This window comes from Hibiscus syriacus, unplaced genomic scaffold, assembly GCF_006381635.1.
Source record: "Hibiscus syriacus cultivar Baekdansim isolate YM2019G1 unplaced genomic scaffold, ASM638163v2 tig00002793_pilon, whole genome shotgun sequence".
NCBI lineage: Eukaryota > Viridiplantae > Streptophyta > Magnoliopsida > Malvales > Malvaceae > Hibiscus > Hibiscus syriacus.
Window position 1 is genome coordinate 328,855 of NW_024061944.1, and position 24,832 is coordinate 353,686.

The window sequence follows — 24,832 nt, forward strand, 5'->3', positions numbered from 1 at the left end:
TTTACAATTTTAATATTTGTATTAATATACTAGTATTAGTCCATCAAACATTTATTTAAATATTTAAAAAATGGAGGGACCATGAGTTAAAATATATAGAGTCCTGAGAGTAGTGAAGAGTGAGGAGTGAGGAGGCCTGAGTCAGATGGACCCCACATCATTGTCGAATCCACGCGAGAAGGGACCCACAAAGACAGGCCCCCAAAGGCCATAGACTACCTTAATCTTAGCTAGAATTTCCTTTCATTGTTTCAGATCATAATATTAAAATGAAATACGAAAATTAATATAAAAATATATAATATATATTTATGGACGTTCAAGACAATCATATACTCATCTCGTACGGGAAAGTCATCATGACAGTTCTGAGGGATTTTTTTTGAAAAAAAAAACTAATTTATTGATCATTTCTTTACTATCTCTCTCATCGGAAGGTATAGTTGAGGCGCTAGCCTTCGCTTTATATATATTTACCTTTACTTTGCTTGGAGTTGCTACCAAACACAACTTTCTTCTCTCTTCTTTCATACTAGGATTATTATTTTTTCTCTGCACTACTACTTCTTCTTCGCTTGTTTAAACAACATCCGAGTTGGATGAATGGATCCTTCAGCCAGACAACACCAGGTATTATGTATTCTGATTGCGACAACTGTTTTTACTTATGTTTTTAACCATGTAATTCCTGCTTTTATTAAGTATGGGAGCTTTTTCTTCTTCTTCCTTTTTTCCTGGTTTCTTCTTGTCTGAATATATATTCCTAAAGATCTGATCTTAAGTTACTTCTTATTTTGTTTATGAAGATGAAATAAATGACATCAATTTTCCAATCAATCAAAACATTACCAAGTATTATTATACAGATCTGATTAAGAGCATCAATTATTTATTGTAATAATTTGATTCAATATGCTGAATTAATGTTTTTTTTTTAATTTCAGGAGATGTCTAACCCTTCATTGGAAAACATGTCGGTTAACTCAAAAGGACAACAAGAGAGAAAACCAAGGCCACAACAGGAACAAGCACTCAAGTGCCCAAGATGTTATTCCACCAACACCAAATTCTGCTATTACAACAACTACAGCCTTTCTCAGCCAAGGTATTTCTGCAAATCATGCAGGAGGTATTGGACCAAAGGAGGAACATTGAGAAACGTTCCAGTGGGTGGCGGGTGCAGGAAGAACAAAAGATCATCATCATCAAAGAGAAGCCAAGATCAACCATTAACCCCCAATACCAACCCACTCATCACTACCCACCTCCCACCTTTGAATTACGATACAAATGACCTAAGCCTCGCCTTTGCCAGGCTCCAAAAACAACCTAGTTTTCCATTAGGGTTTGATGAAATCGGAAACCCTAGCATGAACAGCAATCCCGCCATTTTCGATGCACTCAGAAACAGTTTCCTTGGAAACCAGAACAACCTCCAGAATTTTTACTATGGGTTCGGATATGAAAACTTTGCCGGAGAGGTTGAAAACATGGGGTTTAACGGCGAACTTATGGTACCGCACAATAACGATGAAAGGAGTACTGCAAGCACAGGTACAACAATGAAGCAAGAGCTTTCCATGGCTGACTTTGATTCTGGGAGAGGAAACTGGAACGGCAGCTTCAATTCATCTTGGTATGGAATGGTTAATAGCCCTCTAATGTAGTTTAAAAGAAAAATATGTGGAGTTCTCTTTTTTGTTTGTTTGTTTTTTAAATGTATGAAAGCAGCATATTTTCAGTAGTTTTTTTGTTGTGTACTTAGGAGCCAGAAGGGAGATTTGATTCATCAGAATCATCAGTAATTCCCATGTTCTTTTTTCATTATTAGTGCTGCCATTTTCATTCTATTATTGGTTGATAAGCTAATGATTTCCAAATTTGTTTGCTAGCCAATAAAGGGAATTTTGCAGACCATGCTAGAGGGAAAAGAGAGAGAGAGATGTTTCAATGTTTGTCTGTTAGGTCTGAAGAAACATATGAAAGTTAAGTTAGTTTGCTTTGAATCGGTTGATGTTTCCTAGATATTCTGTCATCATGGCCCCATATTACTCTCAGTTTCTGGTACAATCTAAGAACAAACAACAGATGATTCCATTCACATTATCCGTAATTGATTAATTAATTAAAGTTGGATTATGATCTCTCCTAAGATTTCACTAAGACGATGAAAAGCACTAATCCCAGACAAAATCTTACTTAAGATACGGTCGATCGCCTAGATAGAGCAATTGTCAGAAAATTAGCCTGGGAATTGTACTAAAATAATATTTGTTTATGGACTTCAATCACAGTAAAAATTTTTGACCTCTATAATTTCTATGATACTGTACAGGGAAGCGCGACCTCCTAATTTAGTTTACTTCATTTGTTTTTGAAGTGTTAGGATTCGAACTCTAAACCTTACTTAAATGATTTAGTATTTTATCCCACCAGATTAACTAATTATTTATTGTTATATTCTTTTATTATGTTAGCGTTAAAGGTATTTATCCTTTATTGGAAAAGTGTTTACTTGTTTCTTTATATTTCTAGTTAATTAATTGATTTTTTTTATCATTTTCTAACAAATATTGATCTTAGGGTATGAATGATATAAATTTTAAAAAGTATTTATAATAATTATTTAAATCAATCATCGATTCATATTTTAGGGAATGAATAAAATAAAGTTTAAAATCATTATTATATGCTTAATTTTTATTTTAAAATTAAAAATATCAATTGGAATAATCCAATGAATAATCACCATTAGGACATCTTAATACGAGTACGGACACCGCACATATTTTCAGTATCATTCCTTTGAAACCGATTCATAACAAATCCAGATTTTTGATTTAATTTATTATAATAATATAATAATATAATAAAATAAGGAACTTAATTGATTAAAATATGAGTTTATGTTTGTTGCTTGTTAAATATCCGTTTAAAGCTGCTGTTTTTGGATAATATTTTATGCTTTCGTTCTTCAAAGAGAGATGGGAAAAGGTTAATTAATTAATGTTTTATTTTATTGTGTCACTTTCACATATGCCTGTAAACGAATCTAATGTTGAGGGAATTGTTCGACGGAAATTTGTTTATGTTCGTTTAATGGACATGAACAAGATTTTCTGTTCGTTTAATTAAATGAACGAACGTGAACAGATGGTTTGTTTGTTCATAAACGCTCGTCAACGTTCGGTAATATGTTCGTTCGTTTATGTTCGTTTATGTGTGTTCATTTATATTTAGCCCAATCTCTCTAGACCCATTTAAAATATTAAAGCTCAATAAATTGTAATATGTTACCCATAAATATTTTAAAATTCAATTAATTTCATATAAAAAAAACTCATAACAATTAAATATAATATAATCCTAAAAGAAAAAATATATATTTTCATTTATGTTCGTTTACGTTCGTTTATGTTCATTTATTATGTTCGTTTACATTTGTTCGTTTATGTTCGTTCATTTGTGTCTTTTTATCATTTAAATGAACGAGCATGAACGAACATGACCAAGAAATTTTTTGTTCGTTTATGTTCGTGTTCTTTATTTGTTCGTTTAAAATTAAACGAACGAACATAAACATACCTACTTTCACACTACAAAGTTGGGCCCGATTTAAATTCTTCATGCCCAAGGGGTCAGGTTTAAAGCAATAATAACTGTCGTCTAATCGGTTAGATTTTAAGGTTTATTTAAATAATTATTTTATTTGGTTTGGGATTCGTATTTTGAATTATCTGTTAATAATGTTGAAATGATAGGAAATATTTAGAGTTACAAAACTTTTTTTCCTTTGAATTTGTAATGTATTTTATATAAAGATGATAATTGAGTGAGATGGGTCGATTTTCAGTTGTTTTTGTATTCGATCAAAAAAAATGAGACTCTTAATCTTATCTACTTCGAATAGATATTATATTTCATTTTTGCACGAAACAAAGGAAAATAAGAATTTAAAAGAGGCTTGGTAAAACCATTGGCCAATTGAAAATGTCCATGCACATAATTAACGCAAATTGACCCATTCACAACTTGTTCTCGAACAAAGTGAACGTCAGGCACAACATGTTTAGATCGTGCATGAAACACATGATTCACACTCATCGCCATTGCACTGGTACTGTCACTCCAAACAATCAAAGCCATCGTATTCTCAATACCCATATCAACAAAGTAATGCTTGCAACCACATAAGTTCATACACTACATCAGCTATACCGTGATTCTAAGCCTCTGACGTAGATCAAGATACAAATCGTTGTTTCTTTGAACACCAAGAGATAAGATTATATCCAAAATACACACAATAACTCGACAGAACGTCGATCATCAGAATTGCTCGTCCAATCTGCATCCGAAAAAGAACATAATGAAGCATCAGTCTTCGAAGCACGAAATAACAAGCCATATTCCATCGTGCCGCTTAAATAACACAAAATTCGTTTAACTGCTAACCAATACAACTCACATGGTTGATGCATGTATTGAGCAATACATTTAACATTAAAAGAGATATCCAATCTAGTATGACTTAGATATAACAATCCACCAACCATACTACGATACAATTGAGGATTGTCAAGAGGACAGCCACCATCACGAGATAACTTGGGAGAGGATAACATCGGCGTAGGAACAGTCCTAGCATAACTCATACTTGCACGTTCCAACAATTCACAAATATATTTTTACGTTGATTATGAAGTAACACTCCTTCACAACGATCAACTTCAAGACCAAGGAAAAAGTTCAATTCACCTAGATCCTTCAATGAAATCTCTTTCCCAAGCAATTGTACAACCTCCTCAACTAATTCATCACAATTCTATGTGATGACTATATTATCCACATAAACAAGAATAAAGGCACATCGAGTATCATTGTGTCAAACAAACAAAGATTCATCCGCTTTGGTTCCAACAAAGTTAATACTAAGCAAAAAGGATCGGAGCTTAGCATACCAATTACGAGGTGCTTGCTTCAACCCATAAAGAGTCTTTTTTAGCTTATACAACGAACGCTCCTCATTGGTAGACTCGTGCTTAAAACCAGGAGGTTGAACCATAAAAACATCCTCAACCATGTCACCATTCAAAAAAAGTAGTGTTCACATCTACTTACGAAGTTTCCAATTACTTTGAACCGTCAATGACAACACCACATTCACAGTCTTAGTTTTTACAACCGAACTAATTAAGTCCTAAAAATCTTGTCCAAGGACTTGGGTAAAATCCTTTGCCACCAGTCTCGCTTTATGACGTTCAATCGAACTATCTAGATTTCACATTATATGAAAGAGTCACTTGTACCCAATCGGAGTACTGCCTTCATGTAATGGTACTAGCGTCCTAGTGTCATTATTAATTAAAGCATCATATTCGACAACTGCAGATTGCTTCCATTTGGGAACAACAAAGGCTTGATGAATCATCGTTGGTTCAAGCTCTCCACGACCAACTACTATATCATGAAAAACCTTCGGTTTAAAAATTCCATATTTGCTCCTTGTTATCATAGTATTAGAATTAAATGGCAGAATGGAAGAATTGGCACCACTTCCACCCACTTGATCACAAACCGTGTCAACGTTGGAAATAAACACCAAAGAATTGGTTACCATGTCAAATGAACAAAGTGAATCCTCAAGCCCAGGGTGAACAACAACATCAAGGTCTACACAATAACATTATGATGATGAAGGTCAATGATCACCTCACCACTCGAGTCAACTGCCTCCTCACCACCCAATTCTACGGTTACCTAACCACCCGGTTCAACAGCCACCTCACATACCGAGGCAACAACCACTTCACTACCCAGCTCAAGAGCCACTTCATCAACTAGTGGAGTACAAGAAGAAACCGACAAAACACCATTATCAACAACTCCTGATGGTGTTAGGTATGACTCATAAATATATTGAGAAAGTATCGTAGTGGGGGTTACGATTATGTTAGTTGGAGGCTGCGGCCTCGCGATATGGTACAGGGTTATTTTTGTAAATATATACTAGGGTTTATTTATTATAAAAGGAGATGTAACCTAAACCTATGAGACATTGAATTGAATAAAAATTCTAGCGCCGCCTAAGGCATCGAGGACGTAAGTATATTGCTGAACCTCGTTAAAATTCTTGTATTTTTCTTTTTCCTTTACCCGATTATTCAACAATTGATACCAGAGCTCAGGAGCCAAATTCGAAGCTGCAAAATTTGATGGTCAGGGTAACTTCAGACTTGTATTAATGACTAGTTGGGATTTGCTTTTAGAGCAAATGGATGTTAAAACTGCTTTTTTGCATGGTGATTTAGAGGAGCAGATCTACATGCAGCAGCCTGAAGGTTTCACTCAACCTGGAAATGAGCATTTAGTTTGTAGATTGAAGAAATCTTTGCACGGGTTGAAACAGTCTCCGAGACAATAATACAAACGGTTTGACTCCTATATGATCAAGATTGATTACAAGCGATGTGAGTATGATTGTTGTTCTTTTATTTTTTTGTTATTGTATGTTAATGATATGTTAATTGATGCGAAGAATATGGATGATGTTATCGGTTTCAAAACTTTATTGAGTCAGGAATTTGATATGAAAGATTTAGGTGCTGCAAAAAAAATTCTTGGAATGAAAATTTACAGTGACAGAGACTCAAGGAAACTGTGGCTATCTCAACGGGGTTATGTTGAGAAAATGCTAGAAATGTTTGCGATGAGCAACGCAAAGCCAGTGAGCACTCCATTGGTGAATCACTTTAAGCTCTCATCAGAACAGTGCCCTAAGACAGATAAGGAAGCTGAAGATATGGCAAAGGTTTCGTATTCTAATGATGTTGGTTACTTGATGTATGCAATGGTATGTACTCGTCCTAATTTAGCTCATGTTGTTAGTCAAGTTTGTAAGTACATGTCTAACCCTGGTAAGCAATATTAGGAAGCAATCAAGTGAATCTTTAGGTACTTAAAAGGTACTGTAGGACATGGAATTATTTTTGGTAGTCAGTGGGATAATCCTTTGGTTGTAGGATATGTGGATTCAGACTATGCAGATGACTTGTATAATAGAAGATCTACGACAGGGTATGTCTTTACACTTGGTGGAGGGCCTATTTGTTGGAAGTCTACTTTTTAATCTGTTATGGCATTATCTACAGCTGAAGTTGAATACATGGCAGCGGCTGAAGCAGCAAAAGAAGCTTTATGGCTTACTGATTTAGTGAAGGAGTTGGGTGTTCAGCAAGGTGGAGTTCAGTTGTTTTGTGACAATCAAAGTACTATTCACTTGGCTAAGAATCATGTATATTTTGCTATAACTAATCATATTGATGTAAGGTTTCACAAGATCAGAGAGTTGGTTGCATCTTGAGAGATTTTGTTTCAGAAAGTACATACTGATGAGAATGCCGCTGATATGTTCACCAAGCCAGTTACGACAGACAAGTTCATATATTGCTTGGACTTGTTGAGTGTTTCGAGTTGTTAAAGAAGTAAGGTAACCCAACCCACATTGAATGTTTCCTAAGGGGCAGGATATTCACCAATGTGGAGATTTGTTAGGTATGACTCATAAATATACCGAGAAAGTCTCAGAGTGGGGGTTACGATTATGTGGGTTGGGTGTGCGGGGTTGCGACCCCGTGGTATGGTATAGGGTTATTTTTGTAAATATGTACCATGATTTATTTATTATAAAAGGAGATACAACCTAAACCTATGAGACATTGCATTGAATAAAAATTCTAGCGCCGCCTAAGGCACCGAGGACGTAAGCACATTACTGAACCTCGTTAAAACTCTTGTGTTCTTTCTGTTTTCTTTACCCGATTATTCAACAGATGGTGACCAAGACAAATTTCTCACGATGCTCATTATTATTGGGCAACAATTGTTCCCCTTGATCCGGTTGCAACAAGAACCAATAGCCTCACGCAACATATTTCCAACACTAGGCTCAACAAAAATGTCAACATTCGAACCACCTCTAGAAGAAGTGCCCGAGGAACCAGCAGCAACATTGGTAGCAAAAGGAAATATTGTTTCATCAAATACCACATGCCAAGATATATAGACACACTTATCGTTCGCCAAACAACAATACCCTTTGTGATTCAGACTATAACCTAGGAACGTACACGGTTATGATAGGAAATTAAACTTGTGAGACTGAAATGGCCATAAACAAGGAAAATATCGACAATCAAATACCCTTAAGTGATCATAACTCGACACCTCACCAAACATTTTCTCGAAATGAGACTTACCAAGAAGAACCTTAGTAGGTAAACAATTGATTAACTGTACAACTGTCACAACGGCATACAACCAAAATTTCAAGAGCAATGAAACTTGAGCCAACAACGTCAAGGCCATATGCACCACATGATGATGCTTGCGCTCAACAACCCCATTTTGTTAAGATGTATGGGGACATGTAACATAATGGATGACACCAACATCTTGAAGAACTTTGGACAACCGATGATGCTCGCCTGCCCTATCGCTCTGAGCTTCCTTAATACACACACCAAATTGAGTTTGAACTATTTGTTGAAACAAGAGAAATGCACCCAACGTTTGAGGCTTATCACGCGACAAGTAAACCCACACATATCGAGAATAAGCATATCTACAAACGTAATGTAATGCCGAAACCCATTAGATGATATATAAGGAGGAACCCCAAAGATTCATAAACACCAATTAAAACGATACATCATACTTGGTTTGTGATGCAATAAACGACAATCTATGATTTTTTCCCATTTGACACGTAATACAAAGTGTTTTATTCAACGTATTCCGAAGAACATATTACAAGAATTACACACTCTCATTAACACATCATGAGAAGGATGTCTAAGTCGCATATTCAATACTTCATAATCCATGCTAGTTGCACAAGAAACATGTGATTTAATACGTCTATCCTTCGAACAAGCTAAAGTAGTGTCAAATTCATATAAACCTTCAACCTCTCGTCCTTCAAGTAACACCGCATCAAATTCTCTATCATAAACAACACACTGTTGAGCATGGAACTCCAAAAATACCTCGTTGTATCTGGCAAGCTTAGACTCCGAAAGAAGTTTTCTAGTAACATTGGGCATATGAAGTAAATTATTCAATTGCAAAGCAGGAGTAGATGTAGCTAAAGAAGAACGACCCACACTAGCAATATACAACCCTTTACCATCACCATTGACAAGCTTATCGGGACCATGAAAAGTTGTGTTATCCTCAACAAGTGTAGCTTCGATGGTAATATGATGCGTTGCCCCAGAGTCAACATATCATGAGGAACACTGATTACTATTGTATGGAGTGGACGTAGTACCTCGACCATATTAACCAACCAACGCAGCATGAGAAACCCCATCACCCCTACACAAGAGTAACCACGACCCACAACATTAGTAGCAAAAGTGCACGTATTCACCGAAGGATTTTGAACACCATGAGAAGAATCACTCAAAGCAATCGTGGCACCAACACCCGGACGGAAAGTACTGATCAAACCGATACCAACATCAGTCAACCAAGTGACCAAGCTTTCAACAAAGATGGCATTAGAACCTATTACAGCCACGACCAATCACTAATCATACTCACCATGCACCCAAATGACCGCACACCAGCTGGCACTAGTTGGGATCCACACTATAACAAATTTCAACAACTTCACTCAGCACACACCCCACCTCACTCTTTTAATATTTGCTTAACATATATTAATGATATGTTTTGGTCTATAAAATTTTTGAAATTCTTCTTCTCTATATTTTAAAAGTTCGTCGTTAACGTAAAAATTTGTCTGTACTACCTACACTGAAAACACTTGATTCACTGTAAAAATTATTTGTACAACAGACTTTCCATAAATTATTTTGAGAAAGATTAATTACACTCAATATTTTATCTTACACAACTTGCTACTTAATTATTTTTTGGTACATACAACTTACTACTTAACTAAATCATGTAAAAGATGAACGAACAATAAACTTAGTGTATAAAAATATTCTTTTTCACTTTAAGTATCTATAAAATATTTTTCGCTAAATATAAGAATATAATGTTTTCATTATTATTATTTTAAGTACATAATCCGTCACGGTTGTTAAAAAATCGTAAGTCATTCATAAAGTCACACATATTACGTTTTTAATTTAAAAAATATATATTTTAAAAATAAAAAAATACGAAAATACGAAAAAATCACCCAAAACTTTAAATTCCTAATTTCAAATTTTCATTACAGCCATCGTCGGTCGCTGCCATTACTGCCGCCGCCGCTACAGAACAGAAACCCACCCATCGCCATCATCCGCCAAACCCCAAAACCGATCGTGTTATGACAGGAGCCAAAGCATTAGGGATGAGGGAGAGCAATTAGAACTGAAAGGACAGCAATCGGGGATGAACACGGGATAAAGGGAAATAGGGTTAGGGCTAATGGAATTGGGAATAGGAGGGAATAGTGAGATAATGAGAAAAGAAATTACGGGGGCACCTATACTCACCGGGACAACATTGAGTCCAAAAGAGAAGACCTTGCCCGGCAGCAGTGACCAAGATGGAGCCTAGTAAACAATGGAGGAGAGAAGCCCAACTAAGCAAGCACGTGTAGCCCAGTTACAGCAAAGAGGCCTGCCAGGGAAGAATGACAAAATTAGTTATCTATGCCAGAATGATTATTTAGCAATTGACAACATCAACGTATCCATGATTTTGTGTTAAGGAGATAAATTTAAATTTAAAGGAAGAACTTAAACTTATAAGATTCAATGAGTGAAAATAAATTTTCAACAAAAATTATATAAAAATAATTTAAAATATATGATAATTTTAAATTTTCAAGGGAACAATTATCCATCTATTTTCTCGATCGATTCTTAACTGATAGTACAACGTAAATGAATAAAGTAAAGAAGATTTTAGTCTTTCTAAATATCATGATATAACATTTCCTTTTTATCATAAACGTAAATGAATAAAGTAAAAAAGATAAATTATTTTTTTATTAATTTAAATTTTAAGTTTTATCATAAGTATATTTATGATCTAACTTGTTATTTAATTTATTTAATTATAAGGAATTTTGTCCCCCCTAAAGTTTAGCTTGATTTTGTTGATAAGAGAAAATTAATTAAAAATATCTAATATAAAATTCTTTTCATTTTAAATTAAGATTTATAAAAATAGTATTATAGTTAAATTATTCCTAAAAGTTCGGGTTCGAACATCAATGAGTGCGGAAAAGATAATTGAGCGTCCATTATCAAATGATTGAGAATATTTGGAATATATACTAATTTGTAATCCCTTGGTTTAATAAAGAAACTTATTTAAGTTGTAATTAAATTCTCTATAATTTGTATTTTATTAAAAATTAAATAAATAATTGTTAGAATATTATGCTAATAACATGGAGATTTTTTCTGTATATCGTTATATTGAGTTATGATGTATTTGTAAAACTTTATTTCTTGGCAAAAGTATAACTTTATTAATAGAATAATCTAAAGTTTCATTAAAGGGACTCCAAAGCAATTTTCCTATTACTTCTAATAATGTTTCTTTAATATAGATGATAAATTGATAATTATACATTTATAATTAAATTTACAATTCCATGAGATATTAATAAGTTACAGATTTATTCGTAAAAAGAAAAATAGCGTGCGAGTGATGGGGTAGGTTTAGGGATGGGCCGACCATAAAATTTTACGATCCGACCCGATCCGAAAATATATAACTTTCATCCGACCTAAGCTCGAATTATTTTTTTGAGATAAAATTCGAACCTGACCCGACCCGAAATAATAATAATAAAATTATTATTTTATTCAATAAAAACAATGATTTAATTGAAAAAATAAATATATAGAGGGATATTATTGTAATTATTTCTAAATATATAAGATAAAATAATATTTTTTCCAATTTGGGTCGGATAGTTTTCACCTTAAACCCGAATCTAACCCAACCCGAACCTAAATATTTTTAAAAATCCAACTCGATCAAATCAGATCGAGTTAGAATCCGTCATATTCGAGTCCCATGCCAATCCATAGGTAGGTTTGGATAGAGGTCCACCACGTTATCCATTAATGATAGATGCTATTTTGTTTCGTTCAATCAGACCACATCCGAATCTTAACCGTCCAAAACTGCCACATTTTGTAAGTCACCCTCTACTTTCTCAATTTTCAAACTAACCGCCCCTAAATTATACACATTTTGAAGTTTTGACATTATAATAGATCAACAAAAATAAAAATAAAATAATTATTTTTATAATAAATTTTTATAACATTATATTCAAAACTAATTAATTATTACATCAAATATTAACGATTATATGAAAACTTCCAGTGACCTCTCGAAGAAAATAGAGCCGAGAAAAACCCCTTAATAAAATTTAAATTTCTTCACCGTCAGATCTCACATGGAATGGAGCTTCATACAATTTGTTGAGTAATTTCCAAGTAACTCACTTGAAACGTTTATATGGCAAGTCATCAGTAGCTTTACTCAAACTACGTCACAAGATACCTACTCTAAAGTCAACGAAGCAATTTCCTTTTCCAAGAGTCAAGAAAACAATCTTTCTTATATCAAAATAAAATGATAACTGTTATCTTCACTTACATCACCGCTTCAATTCTTGTGATTAACTTATAAATTTTTATTATTTAACTTTCACATTTTTAATCATTCCAATTTATTTTTTAAAATTTTATTACATAAATTTTAAACCATTATTGTTCTAATCATGTTGTCATTAAATAACTAATAATATTATAACATAAAAAAAAGAAATTCATAAATATATTTTAAATAGACACACATATATTAACAACATAAATCTTTTATATGTGACAAAAAAATTAGATCAGTAAAATAAAATTTGTAATTAAAACAACATCACTACAAGTTCATATAAAATTCAATTTTTTCTCTATTTAAATTTCATTTGTCAGTGATAAATAAATCTTAATTTTTGGAATGTAAGGGGTGTTAATAATGCCCTTAAGCAAGGAAGAGCAATGAAGAGATTAGAGAATCTTGGTGTTGATGTAGCCTGTTTTATGGAAACTAGAGTCAGAAGAATAAATAAGTCTAAGATGTTTACTGTTACTTATGAGGAGTGGCATAATGCTGCAAATTATGAATACATTGATGGTGGCAGAATCTGGGTTTTGTGGAGGAAAAGTCTGGTTTTTTCAGTATTGAGGGGGTGTGACCAAGCCCTCTCGATCATAGGGGATGTGGCTGGCCACAAAGTTGTTATAACAACAGTTTATGGCAGTAACAGTTGTCAGCAGAGGAGGAATTTATGGGAGCATTTGAGGTCTCTGGAGAGGGAGATTGGTTCATGTCCTTGGGTGATTGGTGGTGACTTCAATGCCATTTGCCAATGCCCAAGAGAGCTTTGATTTTTCCACTTTGGGCTCACATGTTTCACTCGACATAGAGGAATTTCAAGAATGCATTGATGACTTGGAGGTGCAGGACCATCCTTATGTGGGTCCCTTTTTCACTTGGTCAAACAAGCAGGAGGGATCCTATCTGGCTAGGAAACTGGACAGGATCATGATTAATACTCGGTGGCTGCTGGATTTTTCAGACTCCTATGCAGAATTTAAGGCTCCTGGTGTGTCAGATCACTGCCCTAGAATCATTTGGACACAGAAGGGTATTCAGGCTCACAAGCCAAAGCCCTTCAAGTTCTTCAATTGCTGGACTGCAAATGAGGAATATTTGAGTAGTGTGGAGGGTTCTTGGTTGGATAGTTGTGGGGGTAACCCAATACAGGTGTTGTTCACTAAACTGAAGAGATTAAAACATGTCCTAAATGAGCTGAACAAGAAGTATTACTCTGATATTTCTGCCAGGGTTGTTGCTAGGAGGGCTGAGCTTGAGCATATCCAATTATCCAACCTGGCTAGTTCTAGTCAATCTGGAATTGAAGAGGAAAGAAGAATCCAGGTAGATTTGGTTAGCCTGGAAACTACTGAGCTGGATTTTTATAAACAGAAAGCAAAGATACATTGGCTGCAGGATGGGGATAAAATACCAAGTTTTTTCATCAAAAAGTTCAGGCTCACAAGAAGACAAATACTATAAGGGTTATCAAGAATGATGCTGGGCAGTATCTTGAAACCTTTGAAGGAATATCATCAACACATTTAGAGCCCCTCAGTTAAAGGCTGCCAACCTGAGTGGTTAAGGGACCTTCTGAATCATTCCTTGCCTGCTAGAGCTTATAATGTAACATCCTCAATACCGGGTTAGTGACTAAATTGGAAAGTTTCAGATTTTGGTGATTAAAAAAAAGAAGAAATGAATAGTATAAAGATTTATATGTAAATGATTGTGTAGAATTTAATTGAAAGGAAGAAGGAATGGAAGGGCCAAAGAGTCATTTGCAAGGAAAATTAATTAAAGAATGGATAAGGATATATATGAGTACAAGTGGGTTGAAAAGGAGAGAACATCAAAGGCTTCCAGAGTTCTCTTCTTCTTCTTCTTTCTTCCTTGTGCGTGTGAACCAAAGTAAAGGTAAGATTTCTGATTATTGAGTTTCTTGTTAAATTTAATATTGAGTTTTGATTATTAGATGATAACTAAGCTTAAGGAAAGCTTAAGTTATCTTAACATCAAAGGATGATTGAGTTAGGAGAGATTTAAGGTTTGAAGTTCTTAAATGAAATCTTGGAATAGAGTTCATAACTAGAATTGAAAGTTATATTGACTTCATCATCTAGTTAAGATATACGAAGTGTTAAAAGCGGAATTCAAACATGTTGATTTATTAATGTAATTCTTGAATTACATATGAAGGATATGATTTGAAGGTTTAAGATGAAATAAATGAGTATAAATTGGTTTAAGGATGTGTACTAGAGTTAAGAAGAAAAGAGGATTAAACATGAAGGATTAATCCAAAATGAATGAATTTTCGGGTTCAAAAAGAGGATTTCGGGCAGAGTGCATCGATGCACATTCATAGTGCATCGATGCATCAAGGTTAAAACCCAGAAATTGTTTGAAGGTGTATCGATGCATTGGTAGTGCATCAATGCACTCTTTTAAAATAAAAACATCGAATGCAATTCATGCATCGATGCATAAGTAGTGCATCGATGCATCCCATTTAATAATGAAACATCGAATACAATTGGTGCATCGATGCATAAGGAGTGCATCGATGCATCCCATCAATAATAATACATCGAATACCTTTTATGCACCGATGCATCAGTAGTGCATCGATGCATACCTTCATTAAAAGATGAAATTAACTTTTCTCTTAGTCTAAAGAGTGAAACATTAGAGTATATTAGTTATAATACTGATATAAATCCATGTGTGATTATGTAGATACTAAAAGTAAGCTTATTCTGGAACGATCAAAGGATTAGAATCGAATCAAAGCAAAATTAAGGTGAGTGCATACTATATGTATATTATAATGGGATAAGACTTGTGATAAGTCTAATCCCTAAGTTGATTTTTATAATATAGTAGTGGTGAACATGCATACATGATAATTATTGTGATACATGCATAAGAAATATATATGTTCATGTGATATGATATGTGATATGACATGTGATATGAGAACATGATATGAAGTGATATGAGATACATGATCACAAGAGAAATGATATGAGTACATGAACATATGAAATATAACAATAATGCCCATAGTATACGATATGAGAACTATAGGTGTAATTGGCATGCCAAGAGTGTAGGGTATAATAGTCCTTCGGGATGTAGTCCTTCGGGATGTAGGGGTCCTATGGGACATAGATAATAGTCCTACGAGACGAATACTGAACTAAGGTTCGGTGCCCTATGAGGGAATTGATACGAGCTGTGGTGACAGTATTAGTGCACAACCTCAATGTACTCACATACCTCTATTCTCAATAATATACATGGGCTATACAATTGAAATGCAGATTTACAGTGAAAGTGATACAAGAAGGTAAGTTTCGTATGTGCATTATATGTTATCGTGCGATAAGATACATACATATTGAAATGTTATGATCAAATGGTAAGTATGAACATTCATAAGTTTATTGTTGCATATTCATTTATTGCCTCATTAAGTCTATGACTTAGCGTGTAAGTGATTTACACGTAGGTACCAAGAATCAGGAAAAGTGAAAATAGAAGTAGCACGGACAGCAATACTACTAAGAGATCAGATCAGAAGTAATTGACAAAGTATGTACTTGGTTATGTATAGAATGTTGGCATGTAATAAGTGTTAATTATGAATACTCTGATCAATTTTGTATTTTATGGTCTTATGTAAATTAATGTATTTTGTTTTAATGAAAGTTTTAAAAATTCCCGGGATTTTCCATAAGAGTCAAAGTTTGAAAAGTCAATGTGACATCTCAGACTTGTATTCGGGTTGGATATGAGTTAAGGGTGTTACATATAGGGTCCTGATTAAGGACATTTCAGATATGGAAATTAAAGAAACCTTGTTCAGACAGGGGAAAGACAAAAGTCCAGGGCCTGATGGACATGCATCTTGGTCCTTCAGGACTGCTTGGGGGATTGTTAGCAGGGACTTCATAAGTGTTGTGAGGTATGTTTTTAATACTTCTTGATTATTATCAGCTTTTAATGCAACTACAATTGTCCTAGTGCCAAAATCTTTGAATGTTTGTATCACTAGGATCTTGGTCACTAGATTGGCCCAATTTTTCCCTGGCATGATCTCAGCTAGTCAATCAGCTTTTGTCAAGGGTAGAAGCATTACTGATAATACCCTTTTAGCTCAAGAGATTGTTAAAGGATATTCTATGAAGAATCTTTCCCCTAGATGTGCAATTAAGATTGACTTGCAGAAAGCTTTTGACTCAATTAATTGGGACTTCATTCTTAATGTTCTTGGAGCTATGGGACTTCCTGCTAGGTTTTGTGATTAGATCAAAGCTTGTGTTGCATCTCCTAGCTACTCAATAGCTTTGAATGGTAGCCTAATGGGTTATTTAAGAGGTGCAAGGGGTGTTAGGCAAGGAGACCCTTTGTCTCCTTACCTATTTGTCATGGTCATGAATGTGCTCTCATGCTTGCTTGATGTTGTAGTTAATAATGGTGTCTTCAAATACCATCCTAGGTGAAAAAGAATATCTCTTACACACCTATGCTTTGCCTATAACTTATTACTTTTTTGTTCTAGCTCTATAAACTCACTGTTGGGAGTTGTAAGTGTCCTTGACAAATTTTATGAGATGTCTGGACTAAAGTTAAATTATTCTAAGACTGAGATTTATGCTTGTGGGATGAATGATGATGTCTTAGAACAGATTCAAAGAGTAATTGGATTTTGAATAGGCCAGCTCCCTGTTAGATACTTGGGGGTGCCCCTTGTGACCCGTAAGCTCTCGGGAAAGGATTGTTCTGCCCTTTTGGTGAGGATTAGGGATAAGCAGAGACAGTGGTCAAGTAAGAAGCTAAGTTTTGGTGGGAGGCTGCAACTCATTAAAACAGTTCTATTTAGCATCTTCAGCTACTGGAGCAAGCAACTTGTTTTGCCAAAAGGTGTGATACAAGATATTGAAAGACTTTGTATGCAGTTCTTTTGGAAAGGTAATGACACATCATCTAGAGGAGCCAGGGTTAGTTGGAATCAAGTATGCTCCCTTAGATCTGAGGGGGGTTTAGGGCTTAGAAGGTTAGTTGATTGGAATAAGACCTGATGTTTCTTACTTGTTAAGAATATTCTTACTGATGAGGGTTCCTTGTGGATAGCATGGATCAAAGCCTATTGTTTCAAGCATGAGGATTATTGGAGTGTTGGGAATAAATCTCATTTCAGCCGGATACTTAGGAAGTTGATCAAGCTTCGCGTGGAGGCCAGAGTTCTGTTTCTTGTTTTTGTTAACTGGGCACAGGTTAAAGGTGGTTGGATATGGGACAAAATCCGAGAAAAGAAGGAAAAGGTGATCTGGCATCGCCTAGTCTGGTTTCCTGCTCATGTCCCTAAACACTCTCTGATCACTTGGATGGCAATCCTTGATAGGCTTTCTACAAAGGATAGATTGGCTAGGTTTGGTGTGGTGACAGGCCTTGGTTGCAGACTTTGTGGAACTGGACTGGAATCAAGAAATAACTTGTTCTTGGAATGCTCTTAGTCGAAAGCAATCTAGGACTCTATTTTGCGTGCTTGTAGGCTACAGCAGCAGAGTTTTAGCTGGGAGGACATGCTTGGCTGGATGTCTTGCAATTGGAAAGGCAAGTCCCTGTTAGTCCACATTCTAAAACTAACATGGACTGGATTCGTTTATTTTAAATGGGAAGAACGCAACCATCGTATTTTTAGGGGATTGTCGCGTTCGCCTGATACAATTATAGATATTATAAAGGGAGTTGTTAGAACAAAATTGTATATGTGTGATATAAATAGAGTGGATAATGTAAATAGGCAATTGTGCATTGATTGGGAACTCATGTAACTGGTTGTATTTGTAACTTGTAGCAGCTTGCTGCTCTCTTTGGATGAATAGATTGATTATCCCAAAAAAAAATCTTAATTTTTCTTACCAAAATTCTTTTATCCTCTTAAATATAAATATAATATTTTTTAATGAAAAATACCTTAAATTTTATTAAACAATAATTATATATGTTATCATATTTAGTGTGTAACGAAAAACATTACTATAATTTATAGTTATTTGATTTTTAACTAAATCATCTTATGTAATAGTTTAATAATTTAACTGAAAATTGCATTGATTTAGCTTTTTTACTTATCGGACTTTCACTGATTATTCACCGTCATATTTTACTTATAATAATTATAAATGTGTTTGTTCAATATGTATAAGATAAAACGTTGTTTTTTATTACAACAACATAGCAAAAAGAACTAATTAGGAATCAAACGTTCCTTTTGAAGTAACATATCAATTTTCGTCGGTGGTTCTGAGAAAAACATAAAACCGACTGCTTTATCTCTCCCAAAAATTGTCAATCCATCAATAACGTTGTTCTGCTCCCTTTGACTATGACAAAAACATCGTTGATGATGGGCTTCCTCTCCATATACGGTTGTGGGAAAAATAATTTTCCCATAAAAGTATCCATTGAATTATTTTTTGAATTAGAATTTTTATTGGTATGAAGATGTCGTACACTCTTCGAATCTTTTTCATTTGTCTGAAGACGTCATGCAGTCGTGGAGTCTTCTCCATTTGCCTAAAGACACCATACAATCGTGGAGTCTTCATATTTAACTTGAAGACGCGTGAAACACTTGACATCTTTTTCAGTTAGTACTATGTAATTCACCATAGATTGAGAAATAATCCCTGGGTTGGATTATATTAAAAAAAATTTCACCATATCATTTACTCATTCATTTTGTCGTTGATGATGCTTTCTTTGACTAACGAGTATATCGTTTTATATATTTAAAAAATTAAAATAGTTTTTTTAGTAATATACTAAAGTATAAGGGTCTTCTTGTCATTTCAAAACATCCACGTGTCGAAAACCCAAAGCGAGTACTTTCCTTAATATAACCATCAAGCATATATAAAATAAAATAAGAAACGCCCTGCATCGAACAAATCCATTCCATTTCATTAACTTCAAAGCAGCTTCCTCTCTCAGTAGAAAAGAAGACCCAAAAACAAAATCCTGTAAAAGAAGCAGATTACACTTCCAAAGAGATCAAATCGGAAAGAAAGAAAAATAGTAAAATGAGAGCCAGCAATCACTTGATAGGGTTACTAAACTTCTTAACGTTTTTGTTATCAATAGTAATCTTGGGTGGCGGAATATGGCTGAGCAGCAGAGCCAACAACACCGACTGTCTGAAGTTCTTGCAGTGGCCGTTGGTAGTTATCGGAGCGTCGATCATGGCGGTTTCCTTGGCGGGTTTCGCCGGAGCTTGTTATAGGAACACCTTCTTGTTGCGGCTTTACCTCTTCGTCATGTTGTTCATCATCGCGGCGCTCTTCGGGTTCGTAATCTTTGCGTACGCCGTGACTGAAAAAGGGTCGGGTCGGCCGGTGGTGAACAAAGGCTACTTGGAGTATTACTTGGGGGATTACTCGGGGTGGCTTAAAGACCGAGTGGTGGATGAACAGTACTGGGCTAAGATTAGTTCTTGTATTAGGGACTCTAAAGTTTGTGGCAAGATGGGAAGGAGTTTTAATGGCGTTTCTGAAACTTTTGACATGTTTTCCATGAGGAAGCTCAGCCCTATCCAGGTATGCAACATTTTCTTGCACTAAGATCCCATTATTCGAATATCGGATAAAAAACTATTTTTATTTTTTAATTTTAGTAAGTTTTTTTCAATAAATTGTTTATGATATATATTAGTAAGGAAGTCATTTTAATTTTGATTAATATTAGTTTTAGTATTTGTTATGGGCAATTGTTTAAATGATTTTTTATCATCGAATTTTTTTAAATTAAAAAGTATTATTAATCTTATCAAATTGTTATAAAATGATATTTTATATTATAAAATATTAGTAAACTTTGATAAATTTAAAGACTATATTGAGGTTCATCGGCTGAGTACTAGAAAAAATTAATAAGCTGTGTTTGATGATCATATATATATATAAGTTAGTTTTAATTAATTTTTTAATAAATATTAAACCCTTTAAACTTGTCAATGTTTACAATAAAATTTAAAAATATATATAAAATAATTAAAAAATCCTTTTCAAATCGCTATTCTATTAAACACCATTATTTTTCATATTGTTGATAATGATATAAAATTCATTGGAGGGTGACTCATCTGGCCTGGTGTTAAACATTAAATCTTAATAAATGCTTACACTGAAATGAAGTTAATATATGATTAAATGATGCCATAAGTTAAATCGAGTTTGAGGGTCATTCATTCATTTAATTTTTGGTGCGTTAATCGATGTTGGATTTTGTGCTAATTATAATACTTTCCTTTGAATCTAATGCCACTGTACATCCATCTTGAACCGACTTTAGAATCTGAATTTCAAGTTAAACCGAGTTTAACCATCGAAACACGTTGTGTCTGTAGTCTGGTTGCTGCAAGCCCCCTTCAGACTGCAGCTTTGTCTATGTCAACGAGACGCTATGGGACACCAGCGGAATGATGATCGGAACCGACACCGACTGCTCCCGATGGAGCAACGACCAACAGCAGCTGTGCTATCAATGCGATTCCTGCAAGGCAGGCGTGCTGGGAAACCTGAAGAAGAGCTGGAGGAAGGTGTCGGTGATCAACATAGTCGTGCTCATCCTTTTAGTCATCTTCTACGTCGTCGCCTGCGCCGCTTTCAGAAACAATAAGAGGATGGACAATGACGAACCTTATGGCGAGGCAAGGATGACAAAAGCACAACCAAGCAGGATTCAGCTATAGAAAGCATCTTAGGAACATTTTAAACACGAATGGAGGCCTTTCCTTTTATTCAGGAAAAATTTATCTATGTGTGCATGTATTTGTGATTTGTGTATGGTTTTTTGGTTTTAGAATACCATTTTATGCCTTGTTTGTGTTTAGACAATCCATATATCAGTCGTTTTCAACTATATATGATAAAAAATGGGTAATGTAATGCTTTTTTTTTTTACAGTTTATGATAAATAATAATTAAAATTAGTATAATTTCTTATAATAAGAAAAAAATATGAATGGCACATATTTCCACAAAATCTAATGTAAAACTTTGGAAAAAAAATGTAAACAATGAAGCTCAATGTTCACTGTCATTACAACGTAGGAACCCCGGTTTTGGGTTTCTGTATATGGTTGTTCTTTAATCCTTTCATGTATCTCTCAACAAAAGAACACGGTATCTGCTTCAAAGTCATGTCTTTACCACTTGCTGTAAATGAGTTTAGCTGTTATCGGGAAAGCTTGACTCGCAATCCTCAGTGTCTGTCAGCAAAATCGGCTTGCCAATTTTCTGTTTAAATGCAAAGGATACCGGTCAATAAATAGGAATCGATACATGCAGACAATGCAGATAACAAATTTTCTTATGAGATTCAGAATATTTCCCCAAATGAAAGGTTTCTAACAGTGAAGAAATGCACAGCAATCACCATGTTCTTCAAAAAGCTGAGCTCCTTAAAATAGAGGAGTCTAACCTGATTTAGTAAGCAATCACCTTGTTGTGCTTCAAGTTCACTTAGTTGTTCCATTGTCATCCCAAACCATTCATCAATCCAACGAAAACAATTCCGGTGACTTTCCACGAAGAGAGCTCTTTCACCCTACATAAGAGATACATGATACAAAATTACTACCGGCTTTAAGTATAAGTGAGCGAGAAGGACTATGGATGCTCAACACTTCCAACAGTTGATTTTCCTTTGATTAATTTTTTGAAGATCAACGAATAGTACATCTAAAGATTGAGGTCTTAAGAAATTTTACCGCTAGCAAAGCCTGCTCAAGTTTACAACCGAATCCCCAATATGGAGCATTTATTGTAACCAATTTATACGCTGTCATTACTGGATCACATTTGTCCTGCAAATATCAATATCACATATGATCTTTGACAAACTAAATTTTGGTTGAAGATGTAACAGATAATTAGATATGGTCCGAAAGATTCCATCAATTAGATCCATTGTTGCATCAAGGCTGAATATCTTTTCTACACAAAAATATATCAAATGTCACATGAATACTATTTAGAGTACCATGCAAGGTTCGTGACTGTGGATTTAGGAGAAGATAAAGGAGACAGAGGGTGTGGAGAAGAACACAAATTCCATGAAGCGCTAATAATTGAAAAAACCGGTGCAGAAAGATGCATTGAGTTGCTTCATCTATCTATGCATGTATTTATTAGATGATTGACTTACAGAAGATAAAATACCAACCTGCCATCCTTCCAAAAGTGGACCGCGGCCGGTTTTTTCAGATTTGAATTTGGTAAAGTCAAAATCACAACTTCCAACCGCATAACTCCAGTAATCTGTTGTCGGTGAAGTGATATCGATGGATTCTACCTGTCTAGCTTTCAGTTGTTCTTGATTTAAACCATGCACCTGTTTGCAAACCTCGCAGTTAAGAGATGCAAAAATACAATTGAAAGGACACTATGCAACTTTCCCTCAAATTAACACTTCCAAAACATTCCAATGATTAATGCCAATATTAGATTCTGGGTTGGATAAGAACCTTACAGAAAATCTAATTAAAATGACTTTCAAAGAAACTTACATTTTCGGATTTGCCATTGTTTTCCAGATGGACTGTTTCGATCGTGACACAAAGCTTGGCAAAGTAAGGGCACTGCACAAATTTGAGACATATGAGCATGCTTTGACAGGAAATAGTAACATTTGACATTAACATCCAGAAAACATGTCCAAGTGAAACCGAAGAGTTACCTTGATCACTGGGAAATATGATATCCATTTTGTAAACAACAGAAAGATAAATGTTAATATAACTTATACAATGAACTCAAGCAACGATAGGTATGGGGGATGATTGCAACGACATTGCGAACCTGTTTTACATCTTGGGTATGCATTCCAAGATTCCTCTTCCATGACGAGAGCAGCTTTAGGTGCTAAAGTCGTAAGCCAAGAAGGTGCTTTGCTGTATAAATTAGTGCAAAAAAAATAAGAAATCAAATAGACAACAAAATATTACAGTATTCCATCTCAATGAATGTTAAGCAGACAAAGCAAAGGCCATAAGTCATACATGCATAATGCAAGCGAATTTAGATAATTTACCAATATAATGTAGCAATGTATAGGAACACCAGGGGATTAAGAAACATATATTTGCTAATGGTAAAGATTCATTTAATTAATATGATCTTGGAAAAGCGAAGGTGATAAAGAATTACCTCTGCAAACGGTATAATTTGGAAGTGTATTGACCTTTTCCATATAAATCATCTTCAAAAGGTCTTTTCTCCAAGACTTCAACGCCTTCAGCCTCATTTGTACTCTGCTGCTGCATCTTCAATACCATGTACGCTTGAGCCACTCGATACTGCAAAACAAAGGGAAGGTAAGAAAACCCCAGAATTCAACATCTTATTTCAATCCCAAAATTTAAAACTTTGAATTTACCTCTTCCAAGGACATAGGCATCACAATTCGGCTTCAAGGTGTCCCCACAAATAAAATAAAATTCATCAGTTAGAGCAAAAAATAAAGAAAAATAACAACGAAACAAACCCAGGAAAACACATACAATTCCTTCACTTGAACCATTTTTCTTCGATTATCAACCTCCTGGGCTAGTTGCAGATAGATTCAAAGAACAAAAAGAAAATGTATGGGTTTTCTTTTTGTCTTTCTTTTGTTTTTTGCCTGGGAAAACAAGCAGATGGGGAGGTAAATAATTAAAGGAAGATAAATGGTTCTGGGTCAAGGAAGACAATTAAATTCTGATGCTTCGAGAATGCAAATAAGGGAATGGCCAGCGAAATATAGCTTGAGGTGCGGATTATGGAGTGGACACCTGGTCATCTCCCAATTACCTTGGCCTTGCCTTCCCATCTTCTACTTCGAGTTTTCTAATTTTAAAGTTTACGAAAAAGGAAACGGCGTCGGATTCTACCAGAAAACGAGGGAAGTGCAACGTAGAATCGATCCGACCGACCGCTGTATTTTTTTTGGTGTTTGGTCGGCCGTGAGCCCGTGACTTATTTTTGCAAGTGGCTAAAGAAAGAAACTTTTTTCCTACGAACATAAGATCGTTTATTATTTTTGGACAGTGATTAAAATTAAGAATATATTGTGAAAAAAAATTAAAGAATGATAATACTTTAAAAGGTTTAATTAGAAAATAACTCTCTAAATTATA

The 24,832-nt window shown here is 34.7% G+C and overlaps 3 protein-coding genes and 1 long non-coding RNA gene across 7 annotated transcripts; 3 read left to right on the forward strand and 1 right to left on the reverse strand.

Moving 5' to 3' along the window:
• The first annotated feature begins 516 nt into the window (after window positions 1–516).
• On the forward strand, window positions 517–1,785 carry LOC120150001 (dof zinc finger protein DOF2.1-like). The gene is made up of 2 exons (XM_039162703.1): window positions 517–630; window positions 945–1,785. The coding sequence occupies exons 1-2, from the start codon at window positions 604–606 to the stop codon at window positions 1,665–1,667; spliced, it is 750 nt and encodes a 249-aa protein (XP_039018634.1). The 5' UTR covers window positions 517–603; the 3' UTR covers window positions 1,668–1,785.
• A 6,000-nt stretch (window positions 1,786–7,785) lies between these two features.
• On the forward strand, window positions 7,786–24,348 carry LOC120150050. Its single transcript, XR_005518499.1, has 3 exons — window positions 7,786–7,797; window positions 17,967–17,975; window positions 24,206–24,348. It is a non-coding gene; the product is annotated as an uncharacterized LOC120150050 (long non-coding RNA).
• On the forward strand, window positions 19,600–21,421 carry LOC120150013 (tetraspanin-3-like). Of its 2 annotated transcripts, XM_039162719.1 has the most exons (3): window positions 19,600–19,634; window positions 19,722–20,252; window positions 21,062–21,421. In XM_039162719.1, exons 2-3 carry the CDS (start codon window positions 19,740–19,742, stop codon window positions 21,404–21,406), a joined length of 858 nt encoding a protein of 285 aa, XP_039018650.1. In that variant the 5' UTR covers window positions 19,600–19,634; window positions 19,722–19,739; the 3' UTR covers window positions 21,407–21,421. The 2 variants fall into 2 exon arrangements, with proteins under 2 accessions (XP_039018650.1, XP_039018643.1); XM_039162712.1 differs by lacking the exon at window positions 19,600–19,634 and having other exon boundaries at window positions 19,650–20,252.
• On the reverse strand, window positions 21,625–24,553 carry LOC120150028 (phosphatidylinositol transfer protein 1-like). Of its 3 annotated transcripts, XM_039162731.1 has the most exons (12): window positions 24,432–24,524; window positions 24,218–24,336; window positions 24,094–24,124; window positions 23,865–24,013; window positions 23,517–23,608; window positions 23,395–23,402; window positions 23,225–23,296; window positions 22,882–23,049; window positions 22,427–22,522; window positions 22,138–22,263; window positions 21,768–21,953; window positions 21,625–21,730 (listed from the first exon to the last, which is right to left on the reverse strand). In XM_039162731.1, the coding sequence occupies exons 2-11, from the start codon at window positions 24,235–24,237 to the stop codon at window positions 21,885–21,887; spliced, it is 831 nt and encodes a 276-aa protein (XP_039018662.1). In that variant the 5' UTR covers window positions 24,238–24,336; window positions 24,432–24,524; the 3' UTR covers window positions 21,625–21,730; window positions 21,768–21,884. The 3 variants fall into 3 exon arrangements, with proteins under 3 accessions (XP_039018662.1, XP_039018674.1, XP_039018668.1); XM_039162743.1 differs by lacking the exon at window positions 24,218–24,336 and having other exon boundaries at window positions 24,432–24,553; XM_039162737.1 differs by lacking the exon at window positions 24,432–24,524 and having other exon boundaries at window positions 21,768–21,960; window positions 22,151–22,263; window positions 24,218–24,410.
• Between the last annotated feature and the right edge of the window lie 279 nt (window positions 24,554–24,832).